Source organism: Penicillium griseofulvum, assembly GCF_001561935.1.
Source record: "Penicillium griseofulvum strain PG3 chromosome Unknown contig_84, whole genome shotgun sequence".
In the NCBI taxonomy this organism is placed as follows: Eukaryota; Fungi; Ascomycota; class Eurotiomycetes; order Eurotiales; family Aspergillaceae; genus Penicillium; species Penicillium griseofulvum.
In genome coordinates this window covers 2,611,248-2,632,330 of record NW_024467475.1, presented here as the reverse complement: position 1 = coordinate 2,632,330, position 21,083 = coordinate 2,611,248, and the positions used below count along the sequence as shown (strand labels likewise).

Sequence of the window (21,083 nt, the reverse complement as noted above, 5' to 3'; positions counted from 1 at the left end):
TGGCCCTTCGCACCATAGTAGTATAATGACCGCAATTTAGAGGCGGCATTGCGAAGGTGTATAACGGCCAGGATCAAATGCCTGGCGGTACCGTAGAGTTTTGTACGCGGAATAGCAACTTTGAATTCATATTTATTTGACCCCAAGGTTGGGAAAGTGACTAAAGACCGAATGCACCTTGTGTAGTTGTCAATTCCAACTAAGCGAAAAGGTAGGGCATATTAGACAAGAAAGTCCCTTTGGCCCTTCAATGCTTTCGCTAAAACTTCCGGGTACCATCGTTGTCCAACATCTTGGTGACTGGTCACCCGAGCAATGAAAGTACCCTGGCCAATGCTCCCATGAAATATGTCGTTGAAAGTTGCTTCTGCATCCGATTTCACCATGTCATTCTTCACCAATCCACGGATATGAAGTGGGAGATCCAAACAGATCTTATCGGCGGAAAGATCGAGGCTCACTCCCTGGAAAACAGGGAAGGAAAATCTAGGTCCTAAAGAGCCGGTACCGTGTTGGAAGTTCTCTGGCCGTAGGCTTACACGGTGAGTGGTTGCCGTGCAGATCCCCCCGGTTAGAGCCTCCAATGAGCGACCAATGTTTATAACCAATGTTCCCGGGATAGGCGGTGCAGAAATCCATTCCCCCGTTTTATTTTGAACCTCGAGGCCATGGTGCGGTGTTCCCTGCAAAAGGAATGTAAGGAATCCGGAGTCTTTATGAGGGCCAACACCTTGAAATCCGGACTCCTCATTGCTGGCTCTAGGTGGGGGAGGGTATTTGATCAACTTCAGTTTATGTTGCTGCGGGTTGTCAAAGACTTGATCGAATGCACTGGAAGGAAGGTCTAAGGCGTCTGCAATAAGCGCTGGAAACAAGTCTGCTAGGCTGCTCACTTCAGACAGGTAACTGTCCAATGATTCACGAAAACCAGGGATTGCGGTTTCATCTGGCCACTGACAGGTGACTTTTATAAGCATCGACAGAATTTGTTACAGAATATAAAATCTTACCTGGTTAGGACCAACCACATTCCTATACAAAGGCTCATTTGGCCCTGGCGCAGGGAGCTCGGTTGCGAACTGATGAATGTGAGTAGACTTTTCAATAAATAAGGCCCGAACTTACATCAAATTGTTCGCGATGGTCAGGTTTCAAGGCCGTAATTTCTGCACCAAGCCTTGTATAACCTAAAAAGTGCGGGCTATTGACCATTTCAATCTCAAGCTTTTTCTCTAGCGGGAGTTCGAAGAGATCTAAGGCCTTTTCTATAAATTGCTCTTGCGTTTCAACCGAAATAGGAGTATTTCGAAGATAGAAAAATCCAACATTCACAAGGGCCTCACGAAGGCTTGCTAGGAAGGTGGGCTTGGATGGGGATAACGCCTGAGAGAAGTCTAGAACAGGAATTGAAGTGAAAGATGAACCCGACTTGTAAGATCAGCCTAATTCAAGCATATGGATATAACAGATCCTACCATCGTGAAATGCGGATATGAAGTTGATAGAATTGGAGTTGATTCTCTTAGAAAATGGAAAAAAAAATACAACAATGGTCTGTTTTTGATTGGACTACGATGGCGAATATGTGCTGATGAGGCCATAACCCCGCAGTTCCAACTTCATACTCCGAACTTGTTCTGTCTATAAATCCTTTTTTCTCATAGAATATATCGGAATTCAACAGCCCGGGTTTCTAGGTCGGAATTTGAATGAACTCCTACGGGCTCAATCTCATCCAGCCTTTTGTTCATGTGAATATGCACGAGACGAATAACCAGAGCCACTAACGCCACTAGGAACGCTATTCCAGCGGTCGCACTTCCCCCTGAAATGTATCGGGGCCCTGAGGAGGATGGCCACATGTAACTACCATATATTGAAGCGGTATTTCCAATCATATTTGCAATAGCGATTGCTGCAGACCGTTTGACCAACGGCCGAGGAAAGGAATTGGCGACCCAGGCAATGATAATTTGATATGCAGACACTGCACCCATTGGCATCCTATTGACTGTCAGATATGTGAAAAACAATATAACTGTAGGTGACTTACAGAAACATAGCGAAAAATTTGGCACCAATGTTAGTTGTCACAGTGGCAACTACACCTCCAACCACACTGACCATCATCAAACAAATGATATGGAGGCTGCAATCGTTGGTTTTGCCAGATGTCCATGTCACCAGTAGCGAGATAAGGAAGGTAGCGATCCATACTGGTGCGGTGATCAGGAGGGTTTCCACATTCCCGTATCCGAGGGTCTGCACGATAGTCGGGAAGAAGTATTGGAAATTCTGTGACAGGAGGGAGGTATGCTGAAGCAAAATGAAAAGATAGATGCGCTTGTCTGCAAAAACCAACCCTAGGGCTTCCTTGATACTAGTTGAGCCGACCTCGTCAGCCTCTCCTGCGTCATGCATTAGACGCCACTGTGCATATGCTTGTTCCTGTTCGTCTAACCAGGGAGTCGAAGCTGGGTAATTTGGGAGAAAGATACTAAAGAGAGAGAGTCAGCCTTTTCAAAGAAAGTAGGAACCAATTATTGACAAGACTCACGCAGCGAGCACGGATATTCCCACAGTGATAACTCCTTCGATGATAAATAGCCATCTCCATCCGGCAATACCATGCACGCCGTCAAGATTGCCTAGCACACCTGCACCAATAAGACCGCCGAAAGCATTGGCCAACGAGCTACCAGAATAGAACCATGCAATACGATGACTCAACTAAGTGAATATGTTAGATATATTCCTTCCTTATTTTTTCTTAAAAAAAGAAGAAGAATTACCTCCTGTCGGGTATACCAACTCGACCTATACAAAGTAAATTAGCATCTTTCAAGTCAATGTTCTTCTTGCGCAACTGACATTAGCATGACAGCACCTGGGAAGAAAGGTGCTTCGACAAATCCAAGAAAGAATCGTGTCGCAATGAGGCCGGAATATGACTGAATGGCCGCCTGGCAAGCGGAAATCATACCCCTATGAAACGAATTAAGCACTCCAAAGATTGCTAATCTCCTGGAAATAGGTCATACCAGATGGCCATTGCAATACCCAGAAATAGTGAAGGCCGAACACGAGTGAGGAGTAGATTAGAAGGAAGTTGCATCAGTAGATAACCGACAAACAAGATACTCGTGGCAAGATTGTAATCGGTGCCTTCCATGCCAAGATCTTCTTCAAGTGTACCAAGACGGGCCTGTGATAAATTGCTAAAAAGAAAAAGCTCTATTAGGGTTCATGATCCTGTATAGCTTCCAGTGATACTTACTTTCTGTCCAGGAAGTTTAACAGATACATGAGAATAAGAAAGGGTAAAAGGTGCCAGTCTACCTTGCGAAGAAGTCGGTGTGTCATATTTTGATGCCATTCGGGACTTTTGGAAGCATAAGCTTGGTAAAGAGCATCCTGTTCTAGGATAAGTCCCTTGTTATCAGGTTTCTCCTGTTTCTCTGCTAGCTTTGTCATTCTTTTTCGTAATATTTGAAAAAAACAGATATATATTTTTCAACACGAGAAACGCTACACTCTCTGGGGGTCGCATAGATTATAACGAAAGTGGATGGCGCACATTGTGAATAGGTGGATCGGCACAACTCCGGAAATTGACCGGTACCCCAGAAATAAGGAAACAGAGAAACCAATAGCGACTTGGAAAGATAGTCTGAGATGTTTCGTTTGTATTGTCCTATTGGCTGTTGTAAAACAAGGGGTGTTTCGTTGACCCCGACGCGGGGAAGCACTTCGGGGTAGCTCATCCCAAGTGTTTCCCACAACCAAATATTCATTATCTTCATGATACTTTTCATAAAAGAGTCAGTCCGGGCTGATTGACTAGCATTTATGAGATATTTGTCCGTTACGTTATCATCCATGTCGGTTAATGTGTAGGAAGTGTAATGGAAACGATAGCTGGGTGTAGGTGCGGAGAAACACCGTGTGAGATTAGAATAGAGGTCATAACAAGTAACTTGCATTAGTTATAAACTATATTGATGCCTAGCTACCTTTGTGCCTCATTATACAGGTGTTATTTAATGCCTGACACAATCTTTTAATTCTATATGCGCTGACGTCACGATATTCGATCTAACTATTGGACTATGGACTAGAATCACCTTAGGAGAGATCGAGATCATCAATATGACCTCAGATGTGAGTTTACCTTCGAGTATGCCAATAAAGATGCATTAGAAATGAGTTCTGCGGAGGCAAACTCATATTTATGATGATCCGAGTTCGGCAATGACGATAGCATTCGATTCTACAGCGAATCATTCGTTCAGAAAGCGCTAAATATCATAGAAAAAATGGGGAATACGTTGTAATAGATATATGAACAGATTACTATAAAACGGCAGTTCATCCAGGTGGTTTCTACATCTTTTACATCCCCAGCAACCTCCTCTACATTTTCACATACCTATCATTACTACATAGTATTCCACAATGGACAAAATCCAAGGACTCGCTTCCAAGCTTGGAGGTGGCAAGGGCCAGGAATTCATTGACAAGGGTCAGTTTCACTGTCTAACCCCTCGTTAGACTTCAAACTAATGGCAACAGGTGTTGGTGCCGCCGAAAAGAAGTTTGGCGGCGGCGGTGACGGCGGTGACCCTGCGAAGAAGGTGACTGATACAGGCCGTGAGCAGTTGGATAAGGCTGGGTATGATTTCCCGATGGCATTTCCCTGAAGGCTGTGCTAATTATACATACAGAAAGGACATCCCCAACAAGTTCTCTCAGTAAGCGCATGAAGATTGGCTATTCTCTATAGCGCTTGAAGGCAAATGATAGCCATAGAACCAGAATATGATTGAATAATGAGTAATATTTCGAAGAAGGAAGCACCGTATATTTAACATAAAACTCAATATCGCTGCAAGTTGGACAAAAAGTCCCCTAACCCTGCCCCTAGGCCGCGACGTGTGTACATGGTGTTTGCCCGACACAGTTGAAGCTGAGCATTAATACGCTCGTTCGCTGCTGAGTCGGTCCCACGCATGTTCGCTACCAGACGCTCATAGTACTTCTGTGCCGGTTCGTACTCGTTAGCGTTGAAGTGTAAATTCGCCAGCAGCTCCAATGTGGCTTGCGTTTCTGGATTGTCTTTGCCTTTGCGATGTTCGACCCAGTTTAGATATCGTATCAGCCAGGGAAAGGCTTCCGCGGCACGATTGTTGGCGAGTAAACCCGAAACATAGCCATTTTGCAAAGCATACATGACGCCAATGTTGCCCACGATATCCATCGTCAACGGATGATCGTGCCCCAAGGATTCCTCTGCACTGGCCAGAGCCCGACGCAGGGTCTCCGAGGCTTCCATGCTCTGCTGCATAAAGCTTTGCGCTCGGCCGTGGAGAGAGAGAGCTCGAATGGTAAGCGGGTGGCCATGTCCCAAGGCGGCCCGAAGCTCTTGGTAGACTTGTACCAGCACCTCTAAGGCTTGCTGTACGTCGGGCTGAAAACGCATCACAATTAGGGTAGTGGCGTTCCCAGATTGATTGCTAACAATATATTCTAATCCATCCAGCACAGAGTTGAATACACGAATGTGGGTTTCTCCGAGCAGACGTTTCAGGCTGTCAGTCAGCTTCTCTGCAGTCATGACAGCATTTTCCCGGCGACCTAGCGCATTGTAGGTCATTCCTAGTCGGCGTCTAGTTTCACAAATATCCAAGTGGTCTTCGCCGATAGTCATTTGCTGGCGGGCTAACACGTTGGCGCAGACCGACTCGGCCTCTTGATACTTGCCCTGTTGACACAGAACCTCTGCGGCCAAACTTTCCGTCTTCATTGTCAGAGGATGCTTTGTCCCAAAGACGCGTTGGGCGTTCTCTGATACCCAACGACACCACTCATTTGATTTCTCCAAATAGTTGGTCTCCAGTTCCACTTCTGCTAGGTTGTATGCCACCGATAGTGTACTGAAATGGTCCGGACCAAGCGTACGCAAATGCTCCTGGAAAATCTCATATTCGACGGTTCGGGCTTCGTCCCATAGTCCACGATTCTTGAATTCTGCAGAGCGAACCGATCGTGGATCATTATCCAGAGGGTTAAACATCACTCCTGTCACCCTTTGTGCTGAAGGAGATGGGCGAGCTTGGTATGGCGTGCTACTATTTGAATGAATACGTGGTGGCACTGGTGGTGGAGAGGACGCGGCACTCGGAGGCATCGATTGTGGAATAAAGCCTTGGTCTGCCAAAAGTGCATGATCAACCAACTGCTTGATGTTTCCTTTGATCAAACGATACATAGCACCCCGAGTGCCCACCTTGCACATCTGCGAATGATCTGCGTCAAGTTTAAGTTGGGTTTCGCGTAAACCGGACAATCCAAGAACCGCAGACTCTTCATCAACAACCAGCTTGTTTCAGTCAGCTTCGGCTTTAGACAAGAAAGGAAATCACTTACATGGCTGATCGCTCCCCGCGCCATCTGCACCGCCTTCCCTTCTATGAAGCTAACAACACGATAATCTTCCAGTTGATGTCGAAACCGCTCTGACATTTGCCGCGTGAAAAGTGAATTCTTTTCCAGGCAGTCGAGAAGGTCATTGTTGGCATGGCCTTTGGAGACAAAGCGGGCAACCCCGGCTGCGATTTTACCCAGCTCCACAGCCTTCGCGCCACGGTGAGGTGTCCCAAAAAAGACAAGACCAGAAGTTGCAGAACGAATAGAAGTATATTTTGGATCTTCTTTGGCATTGAGAAGTGCCTATATCAGCTGTTAGTAGAGAGAAAAAGAAAGGATTATATTATATCTCACCTGTTTAATCACTAACCCTCCTAAACTATGTCCGATAAATATCACTTTCGGGGGAACAGAGCCCTGTGAAATGTAAATTCCCATCCAAATAAGGCCTACTCATATACTTACCATTTGGGGTCCGCGTTCCATGTCCAATAAATTCAACAGAGTATTCGCGTGGTCTTTGATACTTGCTGTGGACATGGTTTGTGGTTGAGTGATATTTGAATTGTATCCGTAGACAAAGATCCGTGCATATGGAATATCTTCGGCCAGGAAGTCTCTCGGCCAAAAATTGCCATTGCTATGCGTCCATGTCTGGAAAGGATGATCGTTTCGACCGCTTGGGTTCAGGCCATGAACGAAGACAAAACTAAACGGTTAGAAAGTTCCCTTCCAGGGGGACATAGGGCTTACATACTCGACTTTATGCGATTCAACGGGAGTAAAGACCTCTTGCAAAAAGGGAAACTCATACTCTCCCGTATCCTAGACTTTGTTTAGAAGTTGGCATATGCAAAAAAGAGACAGTCTTACCATTCTCAATAAGACGTTGAAACAGATACAACAAATCAATATAGTGTCAAAGATCAGAAGAAAAGAGGGAGAGACCTCGGGAGAGAGAGAGAGAGAGAGAGATTGGGATAAAAACAAATGACAAGCTGACTGCTCGCCTGATAGCCAGTGCTTGGCGTGAATACATTGGAAACATCTGGAGGTAATCACTAACCAATCAGATAGAAATAACAAGTTCGGTAAAAATTACCCTATACAGATCTTTAGTACATATCCTGGTGGCGTTAGACGCTGTCAGCGGGGTTATCCGGCGCGATGCATCACACCTGAGCACACTTATCGTATTGGTGGAGTGTTTCAATTGATGCCCCGTCATAAGGAAAACCAATAGTAGTTTCCTTCTCACGCCCGATGCCGGTCCCCATCTCGCTCAGCCCCCTCCTGCAAGGCTAGGTTTTGCAAGCATGGGGCATAAAACAGGCTTCCACACCATGCTCCGTGTGCAGTTCGTGATGCAACTAACATCCACAATAGCAAAACCGCACCACTTAAGGTCTTTAGATAGTTAGTACGTATTCATTTGAACAGAAACAGGGAGCACACACGGTACCGAGAACTTTGAAGAACATAATGTCCATTTCAAGCCCCAATTCCATTGTATTTGCGGCATACACCCCAAGCGGAAAAGTAAATCCCCACCAGCCCATATTGAAAGGAAATGGAGAGCTATATAGAACGGTGGCTAGGGCAAACACGAGCCAAATTAAGCCAAAGCTCCACATGAGGAGGGATATGAGGACCCCCAAGACATATGCCATCTGGCCTGCGATAGGGTCCAGGAATCGGGAATCCTGCAGCAACACCCGTGCGACTTTGCCAATATATAGGATACTACGGAGTAGTAGCGTGTTAGTTAAACAGTCAGGGCTCTAAGGGAAAGAAGCGATAGGCCTACCCGAACCCACCAAATCCAAGAGGACCCAGGGGTAAAAAGCAGCTCACAACCAGTTCCCTCGATGGAAGCTTGTGCACTGCTAGTCGCTGGTAATATATTACCAATACCGCAATTGCTAATGGGGTGCCCATACCCCAGAGAATGAACGAGGCGAGAAGTGTACCCATCGCATGTTGTTTATTTGGTAGAATGATAGCAACCTCTGCGCCAGTACCAGCTGCCACGATAGTTGCTGCGATTGGTAATAGTTGAACCGCAGTAATCCGATCTAGTGCGGTAATATAGCGTTGAGATATTCTGATCAGATGTCAGTATCCCAAGCATTAGGTTGTGTAGGATTTCGGACTGACAAGATGAAGGATAGGGACAGAGTCACAGAAGTTGCGGCTACCACGTCGATGATCCACAAAGTCCACGCAACTGTTTTGGCCCATTCACCCCATAATGGCACACAAATGAACACCCACATTTCGATAATTGTAGCAAAGCCCATTGGGATTGTCGCCAAGAATAGCGAATTGGTTGGATCTTGGATCATCACATTCCATATCTCAGGATACAAGACGTATCGGAGAACAGAAGTAATAAAAGCTAGAGTAAACAACACGATATTGAGTAGGAAGAAGACAATCGACAAGTAATAGAGAACTGGGCTATCGAAAGGTACCGATATCATCAACACCGAAACGATGCCAGTTCCCATAGTCACCGCAAACCATCTGTATATTTCCATCAGCATATAGAACAGTATCCGGAGGGGGAAACCATACGATGGACTGAAATTTCGTACGATGCGTCTCCATCCTACATTGTATTTCACTGGACCTTTAGCACGTATTTTAGATATTTTCGCCATTGAACATGAAGAATTCACAAAATGTCAAGAATAATCAGAAGGGGGAAAAAACGGAGGGATTTTGTAGATCAAGGCCGAGTCGGCCGAGTGCGCAAGTCGCCAAGATGTTCTCTACACCCTTACAATCACGAGCTACTAAATTTATACACATAAATTAATTCTCGTCTGCGAATATCAAATAAACTGAGGAGATTAACTATATATCCCAGAGATGGAGCTAGTTTGCATTATAAGACAGAACAAACCACTAAACCACTGGCCATCCGCTTGAGAAATTGATCTGATTCCACCCAAAGCGTTTCTGGCTGTCAGAATATCCCACAGTGGTGTCAACATAGTGGTAGTAAAGCACTGGACCCAGGCTAGGATCAGTATACACGCCCCTGAGAAACGTTAGGCCAATATTCCAGTTTCTAATCCAATTTAAGAACTTACTGTCCACCAGGACCATAGACTGTGCCATGACTTTCCAAAACAACGGTGCCACCTCCGTTGGTACAAGCGATACCTGCTTTGTCGACCTTTGATAGGGAAAGAGTCAGCGCAGTCCAAGGTAGCAAAAGTATTGGATAACATACAAATCCGCTAGTAGGGGAAGTCGATCGGCAAACCTTGATTTTATATTCCGCTCCGCTGGCGGGGCGAGATGTGTCGTAGCCACAACAGATACCGGCAGAGAAAAAGAGATAGTAGTAACTTCCATACTGATACATATAGGGCCCCTCTACAGCATGTGTTCCGGAGGGGTCATACGCCAGATTGTGGGACGAAGATGCGACTTTAGTGGCATCCGATCGCATTGGAGCCTGGTAGATATCGTGCCAAAAGGAGCCGAAATTCATATAGTAAGTACCATCTGCTTTGAATAAATTGCCATCAATAGCATTGTAAGCACTGGCAGATGATGAGGCAATACCAGTTCTTCCACGATCAGTCCAGGAGCCGAACTCCATGGTCGCAGATGTGGCTAGTCCAAGGGCCGAATTCTGAGAACCAAACGTCGACACAGAGTAATAAACATGGTAAAGACCATTCACGAGATGGACATCGGGGGCCTAACAGAAAAGTCAGTGCTGGGTTTCATTGTAGTTTGACAAAAGCATCATACCCATAGGTCGTCTTTTCCAGCGAGATCAATAGATGATCCACTAGGCAACATGGACCCAATGGTAGTCCACGGGCCTTTGATAGATGGGGCGCTCGCATAGGAAATCTTGTTGCCAGTAGAAAATCGGAAATAACGATTGTCCGATGATCTTTGTATCAATGTTGGGTCATGTACAACGCAGGCCCCAGAACAACTCCCAGGGTTCGCATATCCATGCACGAAGGCTGCGAACAGCACCGGCTTGACTATATTACCTAAATGCATTGTGTATGTTGAAGAGCGGCATATCTTAGCGGGCTCTCATAGCTATATATATGGCAAGGTGATGATTATTGGTGGAAATCCGGACATTTTTCTAGGGCGCGGGCAGTCTTCTCCGAACACAGTCGGAAACACAGAGAGGGGAAGAACGCAAAAAGCGGAGTGACAATTCTTCAGGAAATGAAGAATCAGAGCGCCGACTGGTGGGAATTGCCAAATATAAGCGCCATGTAAAACACGCCAATTTCCGGGGGATCCTCTTTTAAAAAGTATGTGTTAATATCTCGTATCCTTTAAATCCTTGAAATCTTAGGGCTCGGTTTATATAAATATTCATAACAAGCCAGCCATGACTCGTGTCAATGCCTCATCCTCGGCATGAAAGGCGTCCAGCGCAGGCGATCGCGTGTCACCTGGAGGAGCCAACGCCACATTTGCTCCGACAGCGCTGTCCAAGCCGGTTTGAGGGTCAAAATAAAATCCACCTGCAATCTCAAAAAAGCTGCTCAAGTCTTCGCAGACATTGGATTGAGGACCATCTACTGTACCAGGTGACATTGGCCAGAAAGTGTTCGATGAGAGCTGAGTAGTTGTCCCAGATGTTTGATGGAGGCTGGGGGTACAATTTGCAGCGGCAGACTCTGTGGTTGATACCGGCGTCGTATCCCATATGCCGGGGTACAAAGATGTAGCACGCGAATGAGGCTCTTTCCCCTTGAAATCTGCCTTTGTGGGATGACCTCCAGACTGTCGGCCAGCTTCCCACCTCAGGTTCAACTGTTTCAAACTGTGAAGGATCTTTTGCAATCTCCGGGAAGTACGGGCGCGGGTTGCCGACCGGCGAACCATGTCCACAGCTGTGTAAAATTCGGGCCGGCAAGCATGGCTGAAACGCGCCGGGGCATGTAAAACGGCCAAGAAGAGGGCAGCGAGGGCAGACAAGAGAAAATAGTTGAATGGCTCCGGGCGCTGGAAATATATACTTGAGACTCGGCTAAAATAGTCCAACATATGAACGGTGCTCTTCGCCGTTTCCACGGCGGTCGATGCACCGGTCACATTGTCCGCTATCCGCTCATCGCTGAGCAAGTTTTGTCGATACACAAGAATTCGAAGTTGGTTTGCCTGTAGAGCAAGAAGCACCTGAAGCATCATAGCTCGATCGGTCTGCTCTGATGCAGCCGGATCAAACCGCAATTCACGAGGAATAGAATGAATCCATTGCTGAACCTGAGCGTCCAAGTAAGCGCAACCATCTGTTGTGGCCGCCTGTGACCGGTTGGGCCATCCAACGACCAGGCCCCATATCTTTGTGCTCAGGCGTGCGTGAGAGATCATGCAAGTCAGGTACGGAGTAGAGTGGCCCGGCTCAGGCAAGTTGGTGTCAATATCAGAATCTTGAATGGCGAATGGCAGCCCGGTGCCAAAGGCACACTTGCGATCTAACACATAGATGCACCAGAACAGTCGGCTTGCCCACGTCCATTCCAATTCGCCCGGGAAAACCCCTCCCGTCTTTTGCCATGTTTCTTGACGATGAAGACCGAGCTCCGTACTCCCTCGAACTGCCATGCCAATCAAACGCCCGGCGATGACTTCATCATCGCGGTAAGAGTGAAAAATCGACTACTACAATCAGTAAACCTCAAAAAAAAAAAAAAAAAAAAAAAAACAGGATTATACACACCAACAGAGTCAGAATCAGAATTTCTTTCATATCCACCTCCGCAATTTTCAATCGGCTAGCGAAGCGATCCTCCACACTATCAGCCAACTGAGCGGCACGCTCGCTGCGACCATGCGATTCGACTAGTAGAGCGGTCGCCAGCAGAATCTTCAGGACTTGGACATCGCGTGCAGAAAACCAATCCTGATCCGAGGCTGTCTGCATCGACAAAACAGACGAAGACGCTGTGGTTGAATCCTGAGAGCGATAGAACTCGAGGACGTATGCTCGCACTCCATCCAAGTCGACACAAGGGTACATTACACCGACTGTATCCTCATAGACCTGCACTAAACGTAAGGTTTCATCTACCCCCAGGCTATTCCCAAGAGCATTTTCGCCTCTATCCGAAGGCGCAGGACTGGGGGCAGTTGTTGATAGGTCACCGGGGTGGTCAATAGTACAGTCGCCAGCTTGGGATAACGACTTTCGGGTGAGCCCAAACTCGGCACTCGTAGGTCCGACATACGTTGGAGACCTAGGAGCATCTAGAATACGGTGCAGACCAGTTAGTGGGGGCGAGGCAGGAGTGGATTCAAGTTCATGAACACGAGCGGAAAGGGTCCGCATTTCCCGCCGAAGTGTCTCCAATTGTCTATCCACAGCTTGAAATCGGACATTTTCTCTGGATACAGTTAGTAAAAGCATCCCCATTAGACAATGACTGGATGTAACTAGAATCTCGGCAGGCGTACCTTTCATCCTTGCTGGTCTCGTGGATCGTGCTAGAGGGACGACTGGTGTAGACACAAGGGATCTGATCACGAGAACATCTCACACAGACCAAGCCACCACTACATTTCAGCTTGCGTCGTTTGCATTCATTACTAGGGTGGTCAGTATCAACGGTAGAACCAAAGATAAATGGACGCACCAAGCCACCTGAGTATATTTAGCCCTTTTTCGAGATGAATCCTGAGATTCGGAAACCATTCTCGAGGAGTTGAAGAGGGAAACCTCGGAAATCGGAAAGATAAACCGAGACCCCGTGACCTGAAGTATATAATTCAAATGTTTTAACTTAGTTAACTTAGTTAGCAAGTGAATACTTTTCATTTATTCATATACAAAAACTATTTATCTCCTTAATGCGTTGATACAATCTTGTGCTCTCTTATTAAATGTGCGACTTCCGACAGCATTCCGAGTCAGCCAGCCGTGATGATACATTCTTGTTCGAAGGCACATCAAGCGACGGGTTGGCCACAAAGAAGTCCGCGGGTCGGATCATGAGTTGAAAAATCTCAACGGGCCTATAATAGGTTAGTATGAAGGAAGAAAGAAAAAGAAAAAGAACTTACATCACAGGCCAATCCTCTACACGAGGATTGTGGGTAATGCCAAAGGAATTCCAAACCACCACGTCGGTATCAACGACAGAGTCACCCCGAAGAACAGCATCCGAGACACCTTCAACTTCAATTTGACTCTGCAAAGTATAACGACCTCCAGCATACAGCTCCCCGTCGCGATACTTCGTGACCCAAACGTGGTGTTGAGCAAATTGAGCCCGGCGCGCCTGCACCGATGCAGGATCGGCTAATAGAGTCTGAGTGGCCAGCGGGATAAACTTATAACCCACGGGGTTTCCACTGATAGGATTCTTTATATGGGGATTGATCATCTTGATGGTCCGATTGAGCTGCGGAGCGGCATCGATCCAAGATGCACGCTCTACGGTCTGCTTGGTGACTTGATAGAAATTTCCGTTGGGGTTGGTAACGGCATTCATTGGGACTGGATGAGATTCCTCTACCACCACAGAGTTGTTGGGGCCATCGATGGCTGGATCAATGCGGATATTGAAAATGTGCTGGTGGTTCTGGGCGAGAACACCACCACTCACTACATTTCCATAATCACTGACCTTACCAGAATCAATATTGACAACGTTCAAGATACCGGTTGCGCGTGCTTCGACTGTAATTCCGCCTGACTGATCAAATTTATAGGCGAAGATGTATTCGTAGTTGGCCAGCGTGATGATAAACTGGACGACAAGCTCCCGGTTCCGCGTAACGACCGCACGGCCAGTGCGCCAGTTAGAATGCTTCCAGCCAATTCCATTGTCTTGTTCATGGAGGCAAATCGCATTCGGAAGGATCTGGGCGGTTCCGTCTGCCTGGGTGATAATGGCATCGAAATATTTAATGACTCCAAGACAGTCACAGCCGAGCGAGAGGTTGTTAGCCATATTCCCGCCGCCTCCGTCACCAAAATCAAAGGCTTGTTTTCGGTGGAAAGGTGGTCGAGGATCAGCGTAGGGGACGGTCTAAATTAACAATTAGTTCATAGCCTAGGATTTTGGAAGATATATCATTTACCATTTCACTGATTGCCAGCCGGTGCATCACACTACGGCCGTCATACGAGACGTCGTGAATCGTTGCGCCTTCTCGTGGATTAAAAGCAACACGGAACCGCCACTTCTGCCATTCCACAAGAGACTCGTTGGTGACTCGGAAGGACGGACCCTCAGGCTGGACCACATTCAGTGGTTTGAGATCCTTTCGAGTCCCCTCGGGCATCAGCTCTGGCACATATTCGGACGGCTTGCAGTGGCCAATGATATCCCGTTTGAAGGTCTGTTCAAGTAGACCATCGCCTTTACCGCCGGTGGCGGGTCGATCTACCCGGATAATTTCTTGTGTGTGGGCATCCATCACGGGAATGATGGGCAAGGGAAAAGAATAGAAATTGGAATCTTCATTCCCAGAACGTTTGTCCTGAGCAAAACAAAGGCCTTGGAAAAACCGACGGTTTTCATCGGTATGATCCAAGCCACCATACGGCCATGGCTCAATAACGACCTCGAAACCTTCAGGAAGATCGAATTCCGACAGTGCTTTCTGAAACAAAGGTGATTTCATACATTGGTCGACGAGCACATCAAACTCACTCCTGGTCAAGCATTAGTAAACTTCTGGGTTTCAGGGCTTTGGTCTCGTACAGAGTCAAACTGGCGTGGTGTTCCTTCCCCACCACTGTGTGTTTCACTCGCGACTGTGAAACCACATCAATCACAGATTCGTGAAACTGAGGAATACGGTCCACTCCAATCACATCGTATTGACACAGCGCTAAACGCGGGGGTCGTGGGGTAGTTGGGCTCAAGCGACCGGCATGTTCAACCGCTAGAAATTCCTGGAGTTGAGCTTTGGGTGGTTCTTGTAGGAAGATCTCCCGAAAGTCAATTACCACATTTGGATGAGCAGCTTTGACCACATCACGGGCCAAATTGGTTTCTTCAATGGAGAGAATGCTAAGTGGATGAGACATGACTAGAGAAAAATTATATGGCCTTTCCTCGGACTAACTGAGGATGTGAGCGCAACTTATATTACTCGGAATCTCGGAATCTCGGAATGATATCGGGGGGTTTCTTATAAATCCGGAAATGGTTCCGTGATGATAGGCAAAGATGGACATAAATTCCATGAAAATGCGGGGAAATTTAATGAAAGATCCCTGAAGATAAGCAATACGAGCTTGTCTTAATTACCTTCTACATATATGGACGGAGTTGATAGCCTGTGCGGATTTATGGCCGTGTACGAGTATTGACTATACCATATATCCCCGTCATTTCCCCTCTTATAGAGAGGTACATATAGAAGATGGTATCTCCCCTCTTGATACCAAAATATTTATATTTTCTTATCTACAGTCTTGTAACTAGTGTGGACTATGGATTCCATTTTAAACCATGAGACTAAAGCTCCCATCCCAGAGAAACCCATCAGCGATGAAGACCAACTTGCAGCTCTTGGTCATATTCAAGAGCTCCGTCGTGATTTTTCCATATGGTCAATTGTTTGTCTCCAAATCTCCTTAATGGCCACCTGGGAGGCCTTATCCTCGGTTGTCGCTACGGCTCTTACCAATGGTGGAGCACCATGTTTGTTTTATAACTAGTGAGTCCCTCTCCGCGATACTCGCGTATGCGAAGGCTAATCAAGTGACCACCTTAGTGTCATTGCCTTGATTGGTACAATGTTCATTGTCCTTTCGTTGAGCGAAATTGCCTCTATCTACCCTACTGCTGGCGGTAAGATCGAATTAACCTCCTTCATGTACCTACCCTGATGCCCCGATCTAGGACAATACCACTGGGTTCACTGTCTTACACCAGCATCCTACCGAGCTACCGCATCTTGGTTCACCGGTTGGATTTCAATTGGTGGACAGTTGGTATTTTCCGCTTCCGCAGCTTTCGCGGCGGGTTTGCAGCTACAGGCACTCATCACACTGAACCATCTCGACTCATATACCCCAAATAGATGGCAAGGGATGCTTTTCTATTGGTTAATATTAGCTTACTCCACTGTCCTCAATATTTGGGGTTCCAAGGTCTTGCCTCACACCAATACAACAGCCGGTAAGACAACAATCTCCTAAACATTTTATGATCCATCTTCTGAATCATGAATAGGCATATTGCACGTCGTTGGATTTCTCGCAATCGTTATCGTTCTAGGAGCAATGTCCGGGAAGCATTCTGCAAGTTACGTCTTCGTCGAATTCTCCAATACCAGCGGATGGGATAATGATGGGGTTTCTTGGTTAGTGGGACTACTGAGCACTGTATATCCTTTTCTTGGGTACGATTCTACCCTGTAAACTTGATTTGGGTTGAAAGCTAATTGTTTATTCTAGATATGATGCAGCATGCCATTTAAGCGAAGAAATGCCCAAGCCGTCCCGTAATGTACCACTGGCCATGATAGGCAGTGTCATCATTAACGGAGTGATCGGTCTGGTGTATGCGATCGTCCTATTGTTCTCCCTGGGAGATTTAGAATCACTACTTCAGTCCCAAACGGGATTTCCCTTCATGCAACTCTTTTTAAACATCACTGGCTCCCGGGCTGGTGCCTCCGTTCTAACCCTATGCATCACCTTGATTGCAATGGCTGCAAATGCTGCATGTGTGACATCTACTAGCCGTACAGCTTGGGCATTTGCACGGGATGATGGTTTGCCAGCGTCGAAATTCTTTGCGGAAGTCAACACTACATTAAAAGTTCCAGTGCGCATGGTCCTCGTGGTTGGCTTTCTCCAAATGCTGCTTGGGTTGATCTATCTCGGCAGCTCAACCGCGTTCAATGCGGTGTTATCCATGGCTATCTTGGGAATGTATGCCTCGTATCTTTCCCCAATTGTGTTCATGTTGATATATGGTCGACGAATATCCGCACCGATAGCCCGCGAACTTGGCTCAGGATCATTCAACCTAGGGCCACGACGGGGCCCCATTGTGAACATCGTTGCCATCCTTTGGCTCATCATAGCAATGACTTTCAGTACTTTTCCAACGCTACAGCCGGTCACACCTGAAAATATGAATTATTGTATCGTGGTGACAATGGGGTGGATGCTAATAGGAGGACTTTATTATTATCTCCTTGGAGGAAAGAAACGATTTACAGGTCCAGTGGTAGAGCTGACAGTGGGCTTGTAACTACCGATAGCTGAGTTTTGGAAGTGAGAATAGAGTATCCACTATGAACAGTTTGAAATTGTGGTTTCCTACGGCATTTACTTAATTTCGAACATCGTTTTAAACCACGAAGTCTTTGGCTGTCTGTTGTTCCGGGTAGATGGCATTGCAACTGTTGTGTTAGGATTGAGTGTACCCCGCGATAAGTAAAATGGGAAGTGTAACATTAGGCAAGAGTGAAATTCTTAGGGCTTAGTATTTTAGTACAGGATACGTACAGAAATTAGGGAAATATAAGAAGTTAACAAATTGAGAGGTTGAGAAGTTGAAATCAAAATAGACCAAGGCCCGAATGTCTTGGCGTCTCTCCACTCATCTCCTCTTCCTTCTCTCCACTCTTCTTCTCTCCAAAACACCCGTGGACATCCTCTTCTCCAAGATGCCACGCGCCGTCCGAGGTATTTCAAAACCAAATTCTTGATTTCTAAATCACTTGCTAATTTTTTTTTTATCCTTGGCAGGTCTACTAATCGAATGCGATCCCTCGATCAAATCCATGATCTTGAAGTACGATGAAGAACGACATGACTACATAGTGGAGGATCTGGATGACGAGAACCATCTGGTCATCAAGGAGAGCCAGCTGCAGAATCTCAAGGTTCGCCTGGATCAGGTATCTACCCTATCTTAAGGGATTCAGATCCATTTCTCACAGATTTGGCAGGACCTTGACGAAAAGATCATGCAACTGGATGAATCTGAATCTGAATAGATCAGAGCTATGTTGCACTGACCATGGGGCCTCAACATACGCAAAGCAAGGCCAACCCATCCAAATCCACCATGAACTAGCCCCGTCTCCCGCCACCTGTTACCCGTACGCGGTGATTGAATGCAGTACGATCGCTGATCCATCCAACCCGATAAGTACTCGGTCACTATGAGAACGCTCGCAATGATAGTGTGTCGTTTTATCTCAGACAGGAGGGATGAAGACTGCAACCCCTTTGCTTTTATAGCTCCGAGCTGTGGTAACAGAATGAGATGTCACGTGATCGGGGAAGTCATCCGAGGCATTGGAGAAACCATTAATCCGACATAGGTAACCATGGGACACATCAAGGATATGTATATAGTGTAGCATGTCACTACACTCAATGACACGTACATTCTTACTACAGTCGATTACAACATTATTCTAAGGTTGCATATGGCAATAGTCACGATCATGTCAGACACTCTAGCGAATGCTGGAAGCAGCGAATCTGGTTTCTATCTCGGTATGGCATCGGTATATATAAGTCATGGCCTCCTCGGGTGTTCCTCCCAATAGGAAATCTCAGATTCAATACAAAATCACTTTCGATTTACACAACCTCCGTCATGTCTCTTCTTCGTGCCAACTTCCCCGGCTCTGGTGGCGACTTCGCTCCTCTGTTCCGTCTTCTTGATGACTACGATGATCACCGCTCTTCCCGCAACCAGTCCGCGGTTCGCTCATTCTCTCCTCGCTTTGACATCCGTGAGAGTGAAGATGCATACCACTTCGATGGTGAACTGCCTGGAATTTCTCAGAAGGACATCGATATCGAGTTCTCCGACCCCCAGACTCTGGTTGTCAAGGGCCACACCGAACGCGAGTACCACACCTCCGAGCCAGGTGAGGCCAAGGAAGGTGCTAAGAAGTCCGATGAATCCAAGCCCACTCACCGGTTCTGGGCCAGCGAGCGCTCAGTTGGCGAGTTCCAGCGCGTTTTCTCTTTCCCGACTCCTGTCGACCAGCACAATGTCAAGGCCAGTCTGAAGAACGGCATCTTGGCCATCCAGGTACCCAAGGCTAGTGCTACCGCTTCCAAGAAGATCACTATTGAGTGAACATTCCACGGATATATTGCATGGAACTGGTCTTTTTCTACTTTTCATGTGTGCCATATCGTCTCCAATCCTTTTGGATATGTGTAGAATTCTTTTTAAGTCTCATAATATACCGGAGCCGGCACATGCAAATCCCAAATTTCATACACAAAATATAATATTGAGGTATAAGTTTTAGAAATGAAATTGCATTTACAATTAAACAGGTGATCAGGTAAGGCATTCAGGATATTCAAGGTGTTCGCGGCATTCAAGGCATTCAGTGTTGACATTCAGATGTTCCCCACGTTTTGCCGAGGTCCCCGGTGTCCGACCCTTTTATACTCTCTTTCTCTCCCTCAAACTCCAGAAACATTCATATCTCTACCTAGTCCAATATGGCTGACTACTCTTTTGAATATTTTACCGTGCAATTTCCCACCGAGCATCAATATGTGGCCCATGTGGAAATCAATCGTCCGGAAAGGCTAAACGCCTTCATCGAAGTGTGAGCGCTAATTTCCCTCAGACTGTTTAATTGTTTCTAAAGAAATTTAGTATGTGGGAAAATATGGCCCAGATCTTCAATAGACTATCCACAGATCCTCGCGTTCGCGCAATCGTTCTCAGTGGTGCTGGAGCAAAGGCATTCACTACCGGGCTAGATGTCAAAGCGGCCTCGGAAGGACTTCTCTCGTCAGACACCAAGACTGATCCAGCACGAAAGGCGGTCGTTTTTCGTCGCCATATCACCACTTTCCAGGACTGTATCACCGCAGTAGAGCGCTGTGAAAAACCCGTCGTTGTTGCTCTTCACGGGTTCTCATTGGGACTCGGCGTTGACCTGTCAACGGCAACGGATGTGCGTCTCTGTGCCAAGGATACACGATTTGGAGTCAAGGAAGTCGATATCGGGCTCGCAGCAGACATCGGCACCCTGAGCCGACTCCCTAAGGTGGTTGGAAATTACGGATGGGTAAAGGAGGTAGCTCTGACAGCGCGCGAGTTCGGTGCTGAGGAGGCGCTACGTGTGGGATTCGTTAACGCGGTGTATGATAACCGTGAAGCAACTATTGTGGCTGCATTGAAGCTCGCCTCTGTGATGGCCAGCAAGAGCCCCGTGGCCGTGCAAGGTACCAAGGAGATCTTGAACTACTCGCGCGATCACTCTGTGCAAGATGGACTACGCTATACGAGTGTATGGAATAGCGCTGCTTTGCAGACGCAGGATGTCTCGGCAGCTCTACTGTCTGGGTTGCAAAAGCGCACTCCAACATTCGAGAAGTTGTGATGCAATTATTCCATAGAACACCATGTGCTACTTACTTTGTATATACTCTATTTAGGATAATTCCGTTTTACCACAAAAGACTTGTTCCAAAGTCCGTGTCCTATGCAAATCGTTTATTTTACCCGAGTTTCCATGAATCAGAAGTATCGATCAACATATCTCCGCATTCTATCCTGCATATCAGCATCTGCTTTTCTCCGGATGAAACTCGAGAGCGACATAATGGCCGTGTATACCCCGCGGAGGGTCTCACTTCTTTTTTCCACGTATCCAGACCATTGCTTGGTATAGGTTGAAAATGTATATTTTTGATG

General features: G+C 46.6%; 6 protein-coding genes across 6 annotated transcripts; 2 read left to right on the top strand and 4 right to left on the bottom strand.

Annotated features, from left to right (window-relative positions):
* Nucleotides 1-221: 221 nt before the first annotated feature.
* PGRI_055050 (Major facilitator superfamily domain, general substrate transporter) lies at nt 222-3,474 on the bottom strand (the record flags this gene model as incomplete). Its single annotated transcript, XM_040793218.1, has 10 exons — nt 222-953; nt 1,011-1,079; nt 1,126-1,428; nt 1,722-2,004; nt 2,054-2,497; nt 2,558-2,730; nt 2,793-2,817; nt 2,872-2,985; nt 3,042-3,218; nt 3,278-3,474. 10 exons carry the CDS (start codon nt 3,472-3,474, stop codon nt 222-224), a joined length of 2,517 nt encoding a protein of 838 aa, XP_040645185.1.
* A 1,402-nt stretch (nt 3,475-4,876) lies between these two features.
* On the bottom strand, nt 4,877-8,726 carry PGRI_055040 (LipA and NB-ARC domain protein; the record flags this gene model as incomplete). The annotated part of the gene is made up of 8 exons (XM_040793217.1): nt 4,877-6,379; nt 6,427-6,729; nt 6,892-7,135; nt 7,184-7,251; nt 7,802-7,833; nt 7,889-8,169; nt 8,234-8,530; nt 8,584-8,726. The coding sequence occupies 8 exons, from the start codon at nt 8,724-8,726 to the stop codon at nt 4,877-4,879; spliced, it is 2,871 nt and encodes a 956-aa protein (XP_040645184.1).
* A 610-nt stretch (nt 8,727-9,336) lies between these two features.
* On the bottom strand, nt 9,337-10,461 carry abnA (putative extracellular endo-1,5-alpha-L-arabinase; the record flags this gene model as incomplete). Its single annotated transcript, XM_040793216.1, has 4 exons — nt 9,337-9,472; nt 9,525-9,610; nt 9,668-10,144; nt 10,198-10,461. 4 exons carry the CDS (start codon nt 10,459-10,461, stop codon nt 9,337-9,339), a joined length of 963 nt encoding a protein of 320 aa, XP_040645183.1.
* A 330-nt stretch (nt 10,462-10,791) lies between these two features.
* On the bottom strand, nt 10,792-15,463 carry PGRI_055020 (putative copper amine oxidase; the record flags this gene model as incomplete). The annotated part of the gene is made up of 8 exons (XM_040793215.1): nt 10,792-12,084; nt 12,146-12,809; nt 12,880-13,011; nt 13,059-13,177; nt 13,353-13,437; nt 13,486-14,456; nt 14,509-15,085; nt 15,135-15,463. 8 exons carry the CDS (start codon nt 15,461-15,463, stop codon nt 10,792-10,794), a joined length of 4,170 nt encoding a protein of 1,389 aa, XP_040645182.1.
* Nucleotides 15,464-19,007: 3,544 nt separating this feature from the next.
* On the top strand, nt 19,008-19,499 carry PGRI_055010 (Hsp20/alpha crystallin family protein; the record flags this gene model as incomplete). The annotated part of the gene is made up of 1 exon (XM_040793214.1): nt 19,008-19,499. The coding sequence occupies one exon, from the start codon at nt 19,008-19,010 to the stop codon at nt 19,497-19,499; it is 492 nt and encodes a 163-aa protein (XP_040645181.1).
* A 377-nt stretch (nt 19,500-19,876) lies between these two features.
* Nucleotides 19,877-20,769, top strand: PGRI_055000 (enoyl-CoA hydratase/isomerase family protein; the record flags this gene model as incomplete). The annotated part of the gene is made up of 2 exons (XM_040793213.1): nt 19,877-19,986; nt 20,037-20,769. 2 exons carry the CDS (start codon nt 19,877-19,879, stop codon nt 20,767-20,769), a joined length of 843 nt encoding a protein of 280 aa, XP_040645180.1.
* Nucleotides 20,770-21,083: the final 314 nt, after the last annotated feature.